This window comes from Branchiostoma belcheri, unplaced genomic scaffold (genome assembly GCF_001625305.1).
Source record: "Branchiostoma belcheri isolate BF01 breed outbred unplaced genomic scaffold, Haploidv18h27 scaffold79, whole genome shotgun sequence".
Classification (NCBI taxonomy): Eukaryota; Metazoa; Chordata; class Leptocardii; order Amphioxiformes; family Branchiostomatidae; genus Branchiostoma; species Branchiostoma belcheri.
Window position 1 is genome coordinate 1343497 of NW_017804453.1, and position 14150 is coordinate 1357646.

General features: G+C 38.0%; 1 protein-coding gene across 1 annotated transcript in view; it reads left to right on the plus strand.

Moving 5' to 3' along the window:
* Positions 1-14114, plus strand: part of LOC109485921 (nucleolar GTP-binding protein 2-like) — a 19762-nt gene extending 5648 nt beyond the window's left edge. The window contains exons 9-16 of the mRNA XM_019789617.1: positions 8616-8729; positions 8847-8975; positions 9713-9820; positions 9992-10150; positions 10909-11016; positions 11613-12567; positions 12729-12877; positions 13165-14114. Of these exons, the coding sequence (XP_019645176.1) occupies positions 8616-8729; positions 8847-8975; positions 9713-9820; positions 9992-10150; positions 10909-11016; positions 11613-12567; positions 12729-12877; positions 13165-13302 (1860 nt within the window). The 3' untranslated portion in view covers positions 13303-14114. The remainder of the gene's footprint in view (positions 1-8615; positions 8730-8846; positions 8976-9712; positions 9821-9991; positions 10151-10908; positions 11017-11612; positions 12568-12728; positions 12878-13164) is intronic.
* Positions 14115-14150: the final 36 nt, after the last annotated feature.

The window sequence follows — 14150 nt, forward strand, 5'->3', positions numbered from 1 at the left end:
ATTATTCCCCAGAAATACACAGTCAGCACCTCAGTTCAATTAGCTGTGCTGATGAGACTGTGGGGGGAGGAAATTGCCAATGTAGTTAGATTGGCATTTACTCTGTGTCCAAAATCTTTCATCAATGAGATGTGTGGTTCGTTAATAGTACAGTTCTAGTTGTAAATTGTATTTCGGCATTACAGACAAAGAACTGTCTGACTCTCCATGCAAAGTAGGTAAAAAAAGACAAAATAGTGTTCAGACAAAATAGTATTTCTTAAGAATGTCAGAAGTTAAATGCAATGTTATGAGGGGAATTATGTTTAAAAAGTAAGAAAATTTAAGGGAATCACTCCTGGATTTAAATTAAAAAATATTGATGCAATATTCACTTTTTCATAAATCATTACTAGTAATATTGGATATTATGAGTACTATTTAAAATATTGCAGATGATAAGTAAGTTAGAGTATACTACTCTGGGAATATTATGAGGATATAATTTCTATCAAAAACTCTTGTGACTATAGTCAATATGTATGTATGATATAATTAACTTTAAATAAGTCTATTTGATGAAAGTTCTAATGCAAAAAGATTTCATTTGACAAAGGTATTTCTTTTCTTGTACTGTTGTAGCTGTTGTGCCAGGAATTTGGATGTTACTTATTATAGAGAAACTTGATTTGAACAATGGTATACTTCAATTAGAGCCTTTTGGCAATCTTATCAATATAATCCATCTAGTGCTGGTTACCGGTAAGTGTATCTGGAACATGTACACGTGCATGTGACAAATGGTGTCAAGTTGTCTAGTACCAGAGGCATCCAGTAATAATCTATAGCTTACTAAATGCACTGTACACCTATATGCAATCCTGCGGGTAAATGATATTTAAGGATGTTATGAACATTTTAATTTAAATGAAAATATTGACATGGAACACATGGAATCATTTAATGAGAAGGAAAAAATGTTAAACACCTGACCATTAAATAACCAGTGCACTCATTTTACCACATAAAAATAGCAAAATATTTGTTATTATAATAAAACCGTTTAATTAGTCTTGTCTCAATTTTCTCACACACTTTCTGCTGGTGCCTGAGTAATGCTAATGGCATCCTTGTTATGTTATACAATTTGTATCTAGAATATTCATGAACCACACCTGGCTGCTGTGCTTGTGTCGCAGTTCCGATTGCATCTTGTTCAAGGTTTTGTGCAAATACCAGCAAATTTGACCTATAACTAAAATACCAGAACAACTCTAACTTGAAGCATCCTATCCTTTCAACAGATTTTTTAGAAAATATCACATGACTGAATATGATGCAAACATTGCTGCAAATACAAGCTTACGGAGACAGATGGCAAAAGTTTCTAAGGCAGAACAAACACTGTGGGCGGAAGAGGGAAATATTCCAGAAACGTTAACACACATACCTGACTTCAATTTGAATATTTGGTAACAAACAATGACTCAGTGTACAACATGTCAAACCATCTGATGGTTATTCACGGCATATCTTGTTGCAAATTTTCTAACTTGTCTCAATATCTCTAGGTAATTAAGATATTTTGGACTGATTGAACCTGCCAAAGGTTCTTAGAAGTGACAGATCAACTGCATTTTTCAATTCCAGCCAAATGACTGAGACCCTCTAGGCTGCAAAACAAATACTTTAGATAAGTCATCGTTACTTGTCACTTTGAACTGCCATGAAAGTTCTGAGCTGTGAAAACTGTTCAGTTTCCTTCTTTTCTCAGCACAAGCCCTCAAGCAGAATCCATTGTCCTGATCATGACCTGTGAAAACAGCTTTCTTTCTTCTTTTTGAGCCACACAGAACTTCATTGTTTAACCAGTCAATGATATAATGTGTCAGTCTGAGTTGTAACAAATTATACTGAATCAGATAAAACTTCAAACATTTCTAAGGGCCTGAACAACAGAACAACATATCAGCACTAACCTGTTTTCCACTGACAACCAACCTCCTCTGCAGCAATGCAGTAACCCAAATGTGAAATCATCCCACTGACTCTCAATTTATAGGCGGTGCCATTATGGGATTTAGGGGTTTAGGTTTTCAAGTCTTTTATGTGGTGAAAATTGAATTCTCCATAACAATAAGATAGCCATAAACTGGTGAAATGACCCAATCCTTTTCTCTCGCCTCCCAATGAATCCCAAAAGTCTTAGGATGGAGTGATTATGGGATTTAAAGTGATCATTGTTATCATTCTGAAGTCATGTTAATGTGAGTCATTTTTCATTGTAGACTGGCATGGGCTAAATTGACGTGCAGTTGAATGCAAGTCTGAATAATTCAGTGCCATCTGTGTGTAGGAATCTGCTGTGTAGGTGTCCAGGCTGCTCAATATACTGTGTTTATCATGCACTTCAGTGCACCCAAAATTGAATTATATACAGTCATAAAGGTACTACATGTATAAATATATAATTGTACGCTTGATGGTTTACAGCATATAGATTGACTGACTATTATACACCAGTATTTCCTCTTGACATTTTTAAAAGTTAGGTACTAGTGCGTGTTTAATCACAGTGCTAGGAAAGCATATGAAATGCAAGTGTGGTAGACTTTACTTGTGAATATTGGGTCAAAGAATTGAAAGCAATGTCTATCCAGTAGCCTATAGTGCCAGATAAGAATATAAATGTTGATGAATTTTGCTGCATCATGATTTAGATATTGTTTTATTGCAAAAATGTCTGAATTGTGCACGATAGATATACATGTATTGCTGGCTTACTGCCCATCTAATATATATTAATGATTGCTGTCTTTTTGAAAAGTGATATGGGAATCTGTGCATTCAACACCATGGGGGTGTTACAAGTTGACAGTGCTAATTTTTCAATTAGTCTCATCTCATTATAATGCAAATAGAACTATTTAGTCTGAAAGTGGTTGAATCACCCCATGTTTTTTTTTCTCTTAGGAATTTGTAGAAGTCTTCTTTTTTTATCTTGAGGTTTTACCTGGAATATCCTCTATTTCTTAGGCAATTCATGGAAAATCTAAATCATTAAATGTAGACATTCAACAATGATTAGTCAGTGGGTATGCTGTATGCTCATTATATCTGTTTTTTTGTGTGTTGAAAAATTAAATACTCTACACTTGTCTACATAAATTAATATTGTGTAATATAAGTAATAGGCATTTCTATGCCCAAATTACCATGTCTTACAAATGCCACAAACAAGGTTAATACACATACATGTATACATTCAGCCTCCAAATGTCATTCAGGGTAGCTCACAGTCTGAAAATTATGCAAATCAATGAAATGTCTGGTATGCAAATTAATGAGGTAACTGGGAAGATATCCAGGTAAAGTTGCTGGATAATTAATCAATGAGAATTGAGTCACCTTGATGTGTATTACTAGTAACACCTGGTGGCCTGAACTAAAGACCTTTTACGTCACTGGTCAAGCATTTAACCTTCACATCAGTATTGTTCTGTGAGGGTGGGACAAAGGGAGGAAGACTTCCTTCTGATCCTTTAATGTCTTATCCTTTCAGTGTTTCACTCAGGATTTATCGACAGTCACACCTTCTTGGAGGATCAGCATTCAGCAGCATTCCAGTAAACCAATTTTATAGATATAAAAATATTGTCCAAAGAAAATGTCCAGAAGAAAAGAAAAAGAAAAATAATTCCGAATTTGAAAAAAATTGATAAAATTATGCATGTCATTTCTGTGATCCATAAGATGTACAGTTACCATTAGATGATACTACACCTTTTTACTAATGGGGGAATACTTGTTTGTGCTTGTTGTACGTACTTTTCTTTGATTGGAAATACATAATTAATTTTGATATGATCAAGGACATAATTTATAATTATATACAATCATGTACATGGTCCTTGAAATGATAGTGCATTTGAATGCACCGGTATAATCGCCTCCTTCAAATGCTCCCAAAATATTTCTTTAACGTTTAAGTTATCGCTAATTTGCTATATATGTGTGCCATCGCAAAAGAAAATGTGGACAGCCATTCAACCCATAAACACTCAATTGACTCAAATGCTTTGAGACCATTTTTGGTAAATTGGAGACTTACTACTACTGGGTTCACACTTGGGTAATGGGTTATATGTGAAAGTATGAGAATGTATGGCCCTTTGGCTATGCCTTTCATGTGGACGTGCTTAGCTAAAGAATCTTGTTGAAAATTTAGGTCTTGCCCTAACACTGTGCCCTAGGCATTTGTAAACACACATATAAATAGATATTGGTGTATGTATGTAACTTATTGTAAGTATTACTCTGTGGCCGATACTTATGTAACATTGTAAGAGAGGAATGACACATGACATGTCATATCATACTAATTTTAGTTACTTGAACTTCATTGAAGAAGAATTTGAACATTTATGCCAAGTTCAAAATGTGTACTGGTTAAAACCTTTACATACATACAAACATTACACCGGAAATTTAGGAATAACGGTACTTGAAATGTATATCTATTATTTTTGTACCCATTCAATTTTTGTCACCAAGAAGGAGAAAGGTAACGGGGGGTGCCCTAATTCCGACCTATGTTCCATGCAAACGCACATACCTTTGATAATAGTTTATCTGACCAAAAACTCGCGCAACATGAGCTATAATATTGATAGATAAAGATCACAACGATTAAAGCTACACAAATGTGTATTTCACTTCAGTGTAGCGCCTTGCACCGAAGCGTAATGGTTCGCGAAACGCACGGCAGTTTTTTTGCCATTTTGCCGGTGGAACGTTCTATCGCAACAGGGGTGCCCTAATTCCGACCTAGTGTTTAACACAGGTCGATCTGAGAAGAGAGTTTAGAAATTATAATACACAAATTATGACTAAAACAATCTACAACTGTTTTCTGTCCCAAACCAGTCCTCTTTTTACGATTACGCGACTTGCTCCAAAGTGGCTGTTTGAAAAGCAAAACCTGCATTTTTGACACGCTCGTCAACCCCCGAACAAGCGTCGAATTCACACAGATTTTTCACTTGTCTGTTGTCGGAGTGTACAAACTAAAACAAACTTAGTGAGATTACCGATATCAACACAAAAACATTGTCCATTCATGTGGTTATTTTCAGGTACGTGCTCCCATGCATAACACCGCAACAAGGATTTTTCAAACTAGTTCGGTATTAGGGATGGGTCGGAATTAGGGCACCCCCCGTTAATCAAGAAAATTTTTCTCCAAGTTAAAGGCCAAATAAAAATAAACCAATCCTGGCTGTTCATCCAAATGTTTTCAATGCTAGTATTTAATTTTTAAAGGACTTTGAAGTATAAGTCATCAGCCACCTTAAGTGAACAGCTGGTTTTATAGATAAATGTCTAAATATATGCTGTCATTTCCTGTGCATCCATGTGTCAGGAAACAGTAGAGACGTTATTGGGATCCTCCCCTTTTTTCGTGGTTTTGCTGTTTAATAGCTTCAGGCATGAAATTAGACTAGGTTTTTGTAGAATGATGTAGATACATGTCGTTACTTGTTTCTTCAACCTATAAAAAAATGCCAGTGAATGTTCCAACTATCAGTCTTACTAACTCTTAGTAAGTCAAGAACTATAGCCAGAATTAAGACATTAGTATGCAGCATACATAACTGTCTGGATATCCAAGTCCTGTTCTCCTCAATGTGAGTTACTGTTCATTTGAATGTATTCTTCCCCTCCTTTTTCACTTCTTTTCAAATGTTTGAACATCCCTATACTAACACCAACATTGTGTATGATTTAAAGAGCAGTGCAGATAGTTGTACCTGTCCAGTATTAATTTGGCCATTCTTGTCTGTAGTGCGCTAGGCCAATACTCTAATAGAGGGCCATCATTGAGTGACTGTTGAGTGACCAAAGTTTGATATTTGTGATCAAAATCTAATATGACGCACAATGTGAAAGTTATCTAAAAGGCAACAAAACACATAAAACAGTAAACAAAAAGAAAGTGATTTCTGTATGAATTTTGTAGTGTCATCTGTCATTACAAGTATTTGGTAACTCAGCAGTGGCAGCCTCAGTTAGAAAGGGCCAGTGGGTGTAAGACAAAAATGTATTCAATTTGATAGTAATAATTGTGCATAAGGTTTAATAAGTTCTGTTTGGCCCAAAACTGGACACTGCAATTCTAGGATTGCCTGCATATGATGCGTTGCCTACCATTGCTCCCTTTATCATGGTAATTAGTGATATCTGATTGCTTGCACACATCTGGTTATTACATCTCTTTCCCCTTGGGTCTCTTTCGAAAAGGCATAATTAGGGCCAGGGGCCATACCACAGGCGTCATTTACAAGCATACAGTTACATCTGTTCTCTCATACATTGTAGCATACATGATTATGTACATCATATATTTTTTACGATCTATGGTACTCCTATCTATTAGAATGTGTCCTAGAAATTTTGGAATGTACAGAGCATGTAAAAAGCTTTACTCAGTTCTTTGAGAATTACCGTATGTATGTTTTGTCCATGTAAGTTACAGATAGTTGAAAAAAATTTACTGCTATCAAATTATGAAAATCAAATTATGCTATAAAAATGCTGAAGATTATAAAATTTTGCCCCAGCCATTGACTCATTACCTTTATCTAATGTATTTGTAATATTAGAAATGATATTAAGGTTTTAAGTATTTCCCATCCCAATGCTGAAATTATGACTATTGGAGCAACAATTATTAGTATTGTAGAGATTTTCCATTCGTCTAAGGATTCAGTACATGTACATGTTGATAGTGGAGCTTACAGGTTACTGCAACAGTCAGTTCAGGCTAATTAGAGCTGAACAATAGAATCGGATACAGGATGACTCACACAGCTCCAGGGCATCCTGAGCATTACAGTCTGGCAACCAGCAGACCAGGTATATCTGAACTGTAACCTATGAAAGTGTGATTCCAGCCTCAATTTTTCTCTTTCATAACAAGTAAAAACAGGGCCCACGGTATGTGCATTCAACCAACAATTGTTCCCACACCCATCCAGCCACAAAATTCATGCCAGCTGAACACGAAGGTCGATTATCAGTGATCGCTGTGCTTCTGGGCTAGTGAGCATTAGCCAGACTGGAGAGTGTGCTATATGTTTCACACAATACCCAGCATCAAAAGCTACCGGTAATATCCAAGTTATGTTCTCCAACAATGCATTTTCTTCAATATAGAAAAAAAAACAGATTATGAAATAACGGTGGCATATCAATCATTACATGCTGGCAAATGAAGCAATCCTCAATGTCTTTGAATAAAGAAATGCCCTTGGCTGTCAATAAAATATGCGTATCCTAATGAGTGACAATTTTACTGCATACATGTAGTTACTGGTATTTATTGAACATTACAAATTTCCTTTTTCAATATATCGTTGTGTCTGAATATTATAAATTCCTTATATTATCATTGTGTCTGAATATTATAAATTCCTTATATGACTACATGTATTTGACCATGGAGGTAGAAACCACCACGATTTGACATTGAGCTTTTTCGAATGATTGAATAAATATGATATTGCATACAATATAGATTTGCCCCTAAAGCATTACTGATGCTTGTGAGTCATTTTTTTTAAATCTGCCAAAATCTATCTGTTAGTCTGACCAACCATCAAAACAGCTCTGTACGATATCCATGTGTTATGGATTGTGACACCACTGTACACAAAAGGGCATGATAACATGTTGGCAGTAGATCAATATTCACTGGCTAGTTTAAAATGTAACACTTGGAAAACAACCACTCACTACTGTAGCTTACCTTCCATTAAACAGCTTCTACTCTTTAAATGCCAGGGTACAGCAATTCTCCTGCGTGCTTCAGTATTTGATTGGGGGCTTCCGTCCCTGTCATGTCAGAGGCACTGTAGTGGGTAGGAAACCCCACTGTACCACACAGCACACACAAAGGTTGTGTTGGTGTTCTCAGTCACAGGCATGTGGTGGGGCCACCCAATAGCAGGGGGATGATGTCATCTGTAGAGGATGCCTCCAGCCAAATTTGGGTGGTTACAAGTCATGTGACCCTGTGGAAGGACCCACTTCCTATAGAAAGGGGGGTTGATCATGACATAAAAGTGAAAGTACTGGCATCTGGCATAAATGTCGCTATTGTATTAAAGGTTGTCTATAAAATGTTTTTGATAAAGGGTGGATCGGCTTGAATTTTGATTTTATTCATTTTCTAAAGGCAACATTTTACAGCTACTCTTATTAGAATGATAGAAATGTTAGGAAAAATACCTTAGGTTGGGAATAATATTCCTTGGTTTATCATTCTTTTCATGTTGTGAATAGAATAATGATGCTCTTTTTTTGTTGATTTTATGTAGGGATATCGATATATTTGTCCCCAGTAAAACAAAAATTGCACAACATACATGTAATCAGGTCAGTTGTCAGTATAGTGTATGATGAGTTACCAAACATCTGATACTAGGATGCACAAGGTTGATTTTGATCCTGAAGGAATTACATGTATTACTGAAAAACATATTCAACTTGCTTTTGTCTGTATATTTCAGTCGTTTTCCATATTATCTGTTATGTGCATCATGTGTAAACACTGTGTTTCTTTTCTCCTCCCGCAGCAAAGATGGGTATCAGTGCTCTCAGCAGAGTTCCCAACCCTGGCCATGCATGCCAGCGTTACCAACCCTTTTGGCAAGGGGGCGCTTATTCAGCTGCTCAGGCAGTTTGGAAAGGTGGGTAGGCCCTGCTGTTACAAGATTCTCAATTATCTTTTCTTCTGTTAGGCACAGATATTTTTGTAACATTTGCTCCCCAAAAATTTTGATTATTCTTGTTTTGTTGTTTTCCAGCTACACCAAGACAAGAAACAGATCAGTGTTGGTCTGATTGGTTACCCCAATGTGGGGAAAAGTTCCATCATTAACACACTGCGAGGGAAGAAGGTGTGCAGTGTGGCTCCCATAGCAGGGGAGACAAAGGTCAGCAGATCGGAAGAGTTTCCAATTTTATCATTCATTAGGCTACCATTGGTTACAGTGTGTGGAGGTTTTGTTTTGGGTGTGTTTTGTTGGTTTGCTTGTATATGTATGTATGTAGACCCATAACCGTGAACGGTCGTAGGGGCATCATGGCAGCCAGCAGCATGTCTGGACTTGCGCCATGATGTTTCAGTAGGCTTATAATCTTGGCGGCGCCTATCTCCTCTCCAAGATTTTGGCTGATACAGGCGGGGTTCGCCAGGTCTCCGTCCGGGTGAATGATGTAAATCACCATGTGGCTTATACAAGACGGAGGTCGCCAGGCCTCTGTCCGGGTGATTTGAAGTGAATCACCAACTCCATACAGTAGTGTTTGTACCATCGCACACCGGGGCATGCCCCTACTCTTTTTCGAAAGGTGTGGTGGGATCTTTAACGTGCTCGAGGTGTGGCTCTCCTCAAACACGGGACCTCCAGTTTACGTCCTATCCGAGGGACGTCCCTAACCGAAGCTAGGTACTCATTTACACCTGAGTGAAGTGAGGAAAGTCGTGTAAAGTGCCTTTCCCAAGGGCACAAGATCGGTGCACAAGGTGGGGTTCGAACCCGCAACCTCTGGGGTGTGAGCCGAACGCGCTACCGACTGCGCCACACGACCCCACTTGCTTGTGTATCCATAGCTATTTGAATATAGTAGAGTCACAGGAAGTGACAGATTTTATTGCCCATGATTGCAGGTGTGGCAGTACATCACCCTGATGAAGCGTATCTACCTGATAGACTGCCCCGGGGTCGTGTACCCATCTGAGACCGAGTCAGAGACAGAGCTGGTGCTCAAGGGAGTGGTAATATTGATTTCTTTTCTTACTTGTCTACCTAAACTTTGCACATCTACTGCAATTGTTGTTTAAAGCTTGTCTAGTGCAGATGCCCCTGGTGTATATGCTGACAATGAGTGAGTGTTTTCCTTTAAAATTTTTTGTCATCCAAGTTTTTGAATCTGTCTTTGTCTCCAGGTGAGGATAGAAAACGTGAAACTACCAGAATACCACATCCCAGCTGTGTTAGAGAGAGTCAAGGAGGAGTACTTAGCCAAGACCTACAAACTGCCTGTCTGGGATGGACCTGAAGACTTCCTGGAGAGCATGGCGAGAAGGACTGGCAAACTCTTAAAGGTTTGAGTATTTTATGGTCCTTTCCACGAAGATGGTTATTGTAGAGGATTTGTTCTAATCTGTTCAGAACTAAAGATTGGTACAGACCTGAAAGATAGACTGGCTTTGGCAAGTTTTAGAAGAAATTTTGATTTGCTTTCAAGCCTTTTACACTCCAGTGATACATATAGAATTATACTACACGGTGTATTCCGTATCACCCGAGGTACCAGCCCAACCATGGGTTGGATTGGATGATGGGGAATACACTATGTTGCATTTTATTTATGTCATACCTACTCGAGAAAACAGTACCATATCAATGCGAAATGCGCCCAAATCTGGTGTATATAAACAAAAAGTGTAACAATCCAACATTCCAGTTTGGTGTTTGAAGTTTCAAAATCAGGAAATGCATTTGAATTATTCTATGGAACATTTTTAAGCCTGTGTGATAACAAAAGAGAGCACCGGGTCGTACCGTTAGTTATCACACGGGCCGGAACACCTGTATCAAACATTATCGCCATCCAGGTATGACATAAACTGTACTGACAACTCATACTAGTCATGATCGAAAAACATTGTGTTCTCAGTGTTTATCTTCTTGGAATAGTAGTAGGCATTTCATCGGTTGGAATAGCTAGGTACAAATTAACAAATTTCTGTTATTGTGTGCTTATGTAAAAACTGAATTTGAGACATAAACACAGGATTTAGCATATAGCTATATGCTTTAACCTATTATATATGAATAACTCCCTGACATTCTACTGTAGGGTGGTGAGCCTGATGTAAGTACTGTGGCGAAGATGGTGCTAAATGACTTCCAGCGTGGCCGGCTGCCATACTTCGTGAAACCACCAGGGGCTGATTTGGACATACAGGTATGGTTACTTGTTTAAAGTTAAAACTTTTGGTCCAGTGAATCTTCACTGGGTCAGTCTACGGAGGAAGACCAGAGTGACTGGTCGAAAGCTCTAGGTGAGAGAACTTTTTGTGTTGGACCAAAAGTTTTAACTTTAAACATGTAACTACCAACACAGATGGACTTTCATGATAGGTATGGTTACTCTTAGGCCGAAGTTTCCCAAGGCCCCCTTGTGGCACGGATAGGAAATGCAACCCATCACAACAGTGCTCTTGTTTTTCTATATTTCTAGTAGTTCTTGGTTTGGCATGTTTTGCCAGTTTGAATTTAGCCACACCAATTTAATATTGATTTGTTGGTTCTCAGCTAACTGAAAAAACATAATGAAAACAAAACATAAGGATCAGCATAAAGTCTTGGTGCACTCAGTTTTATGCAATAAATACTGCATATAAAAAATTTCCTGCCCTCCATCTGCTTTTAAGAAGTCTGCTTGTTATATTTTCAAAGTAAAATGTAATAGAACCAAGGAAATAAACTTGTGTGGCCTTAGCAGTAAAAGGGCAAGTGCTAAAAATGTAGTCTGATTCTGGTTTTGTCTTGTGCCCTCAGAAACCAAAGTCAGCTGTAAGCTCCAGTCAACCACTCATCAAGTTTGTACCAGCTGCTGGGGAGACTGAGGAGAGCACCGGTGCCACAACATCTGAACCAGAAACATCCACAGAAACAGAGCAGGAAGATGTCCCCAACACTTCTCCACAGGGAGTAGAAGGGAGCCTCACCAACAAAGAGAAACGGTTGCAGACGAAGCTAGCCAAGCAAGAGAAGTTGGAAAGGAAGCAACCCAGGGTGGCCCAGGACTTGAGCAAGATTGTAGTGGGGCTGGACTTCTCGGGTGATGACGTGCAACCACTGGAGCCACAATCTCCGGGTGTGGTCAGCACGATGTCAGGCTACAGTGCAGATCAGAGTTACGTGTCAGAGGACGATCTTGGGAGAGATGTGGAAGAGGAAGAAGAAGAGCAAGACGATGTGCAGTCAGAGGAGGAGGAGAACCAATCAGCGGCTAGCGATGAAAGTGAAGATGATACAGGAGATAGTAATGAAGATGAAAGCAGGGCAGAGACACAGATGGGTGATGGTAAGAAAGTGGCAGAAAAAGAGTTGGGAGAAAAGGAGTTAGCAGAGCAAGATGAGCTTGAGACAAGAGATAAAGACAGAAAAAACAAACACGGCAAGGAAAAAAGAGATCCCAGCAACAAGGGGCAGAAAGGAGATCATGTTAAAGACAGGCGGAGCCTGGACACTCAGTATGTTTTGAAAAGTCCAGTAAGTAAAAAAGTTAGAAAGGCAAAGAAGAGAAAGCTCACACAGATGTCAACATCAGGAAAGTGGGTAACCTCTGCCATATCTGAAACCAGTGCCTCTATGCCTGTAGCATCTACAAGTGGCTGGAAAGTACAGTCTACACATGGTCCTGCTGAACAAGACAGCATGGAAAGTGGACAAGTTGAGTCTCCAAGTGGAAAAATGCCTCCATCTGAAACAGACCTTCTGCAAGCACCAGGTAAGATGATTTGGACTCACTGTAAATTGTGAAACTTTTACAGTGCTATTATTTCACAACACCACCTTAATTGTCACTCAACTCTACTCTATGGTGCACCGGCTGTAAAAAAAGTGTCTTAATTAAATACCGGATACCCATGTTCCTACCTCTATCCCCAGATAACTATGCTGTGAAAGTGAGCCCACATGTCTTCTGTGTGGAGGCAGCCCCTTCTCCCAGCAAGAAGTCCAAAATGGCAGAGGATGTTACTCCGGGGGATTCAGAAATGGAGCAAAGTGGGAAGAAGAAAAGGTTGACAGCAAAGCAGGTAAGGGCACATCTTCTTCTTCTTCTAAGGGCACATACATATACATTAGTGCTGCATCCAATTGTTCCTGAAACAGTAAACAATCAAATGTTTAACTTTTTAATTCAATATTTTGTTACTATAAACATGTTATTCCTGCCACAATGATGTCAGTTTAGCATGGAAAAAGATTAAAACATTGTATAAGAATAGAAAATGGTTCTGTCTTTGATTCAAAATCCATCCAAATGAAAGCATGGGCTATCTGATCTTATGTTTGCCACCCTTTTTCTTTGTTCCACCTACAGAGACGCAGTCTAGAGCGAGCTCAAAAGACAAAGAAGGTTGGAACCCACTACTACCAAGAGGTCAATGTCAAGAACAAAAATAGAAACAAAAAGATGGACAGAAACACACCAAGCAAAGTTAAGAAGGGTAGAAAGTGACATTTAGACATGTGCACAAACTAAGACTGAACCTGTGTAAACAGGAGTTTTTGTGAAAAAGTCTATCCTTTCAGACCTTATAATTTTACTTTGGTCTGTAATAGATCAATTAAATCTAGAGATATACAATACACCATGATATATTTTATTTGGTAAAATGATACATAACTGAAGGTTAGTGAAACTTGAAAGAATGAGAGAAAAAGTTTCTTCCCTGTATTTGATTCAAATCTATATGAAGATACGTCAATTTGCATACTTGTATACAGGCGACTATACAAAGTGACTGCAAGACGTTTTACTGTATAACAAGGTATGATTATAGACCAGAATATATAACGAATCCATGCACATGTACAGACTAATATTCAAATTTGCATACTTGAATTTGATGATTACTGGTAGACTGAATATGCACAATGAAATATCTAACTACATTGTACTTGGAAAATAAATCATTGCCTGAGGTATATCAATTACTGCATTTATATTTTGAAGACCTTGTATCTGAAAAGTGCACATTTGCAGGGTAATTAATTTGTCATATTGCTGTCAAAATAAACTGAAGAAGTCCTCAATAATATTACTTCTATATTATTGTATTTCATTTTTATTTTGTTGTATTAGTATGGCTATATGACAAAGCTTTATTTTTTTCAAAATTGATGCATCCATTTGGTGTTTTTGGCTGATCTTGAAATTCCTTAGCTGTTTCCAATTTGTGCTCTTGTCTTTCTATTATTTAAATCTGCATTGTTTTGACTACAATTCAAATAAATGTCCTTCGTGATGTATCGGAAGAAGTGAATCAGATGTACTGCATGATGGTTTCAAGAAACTGTATGTAC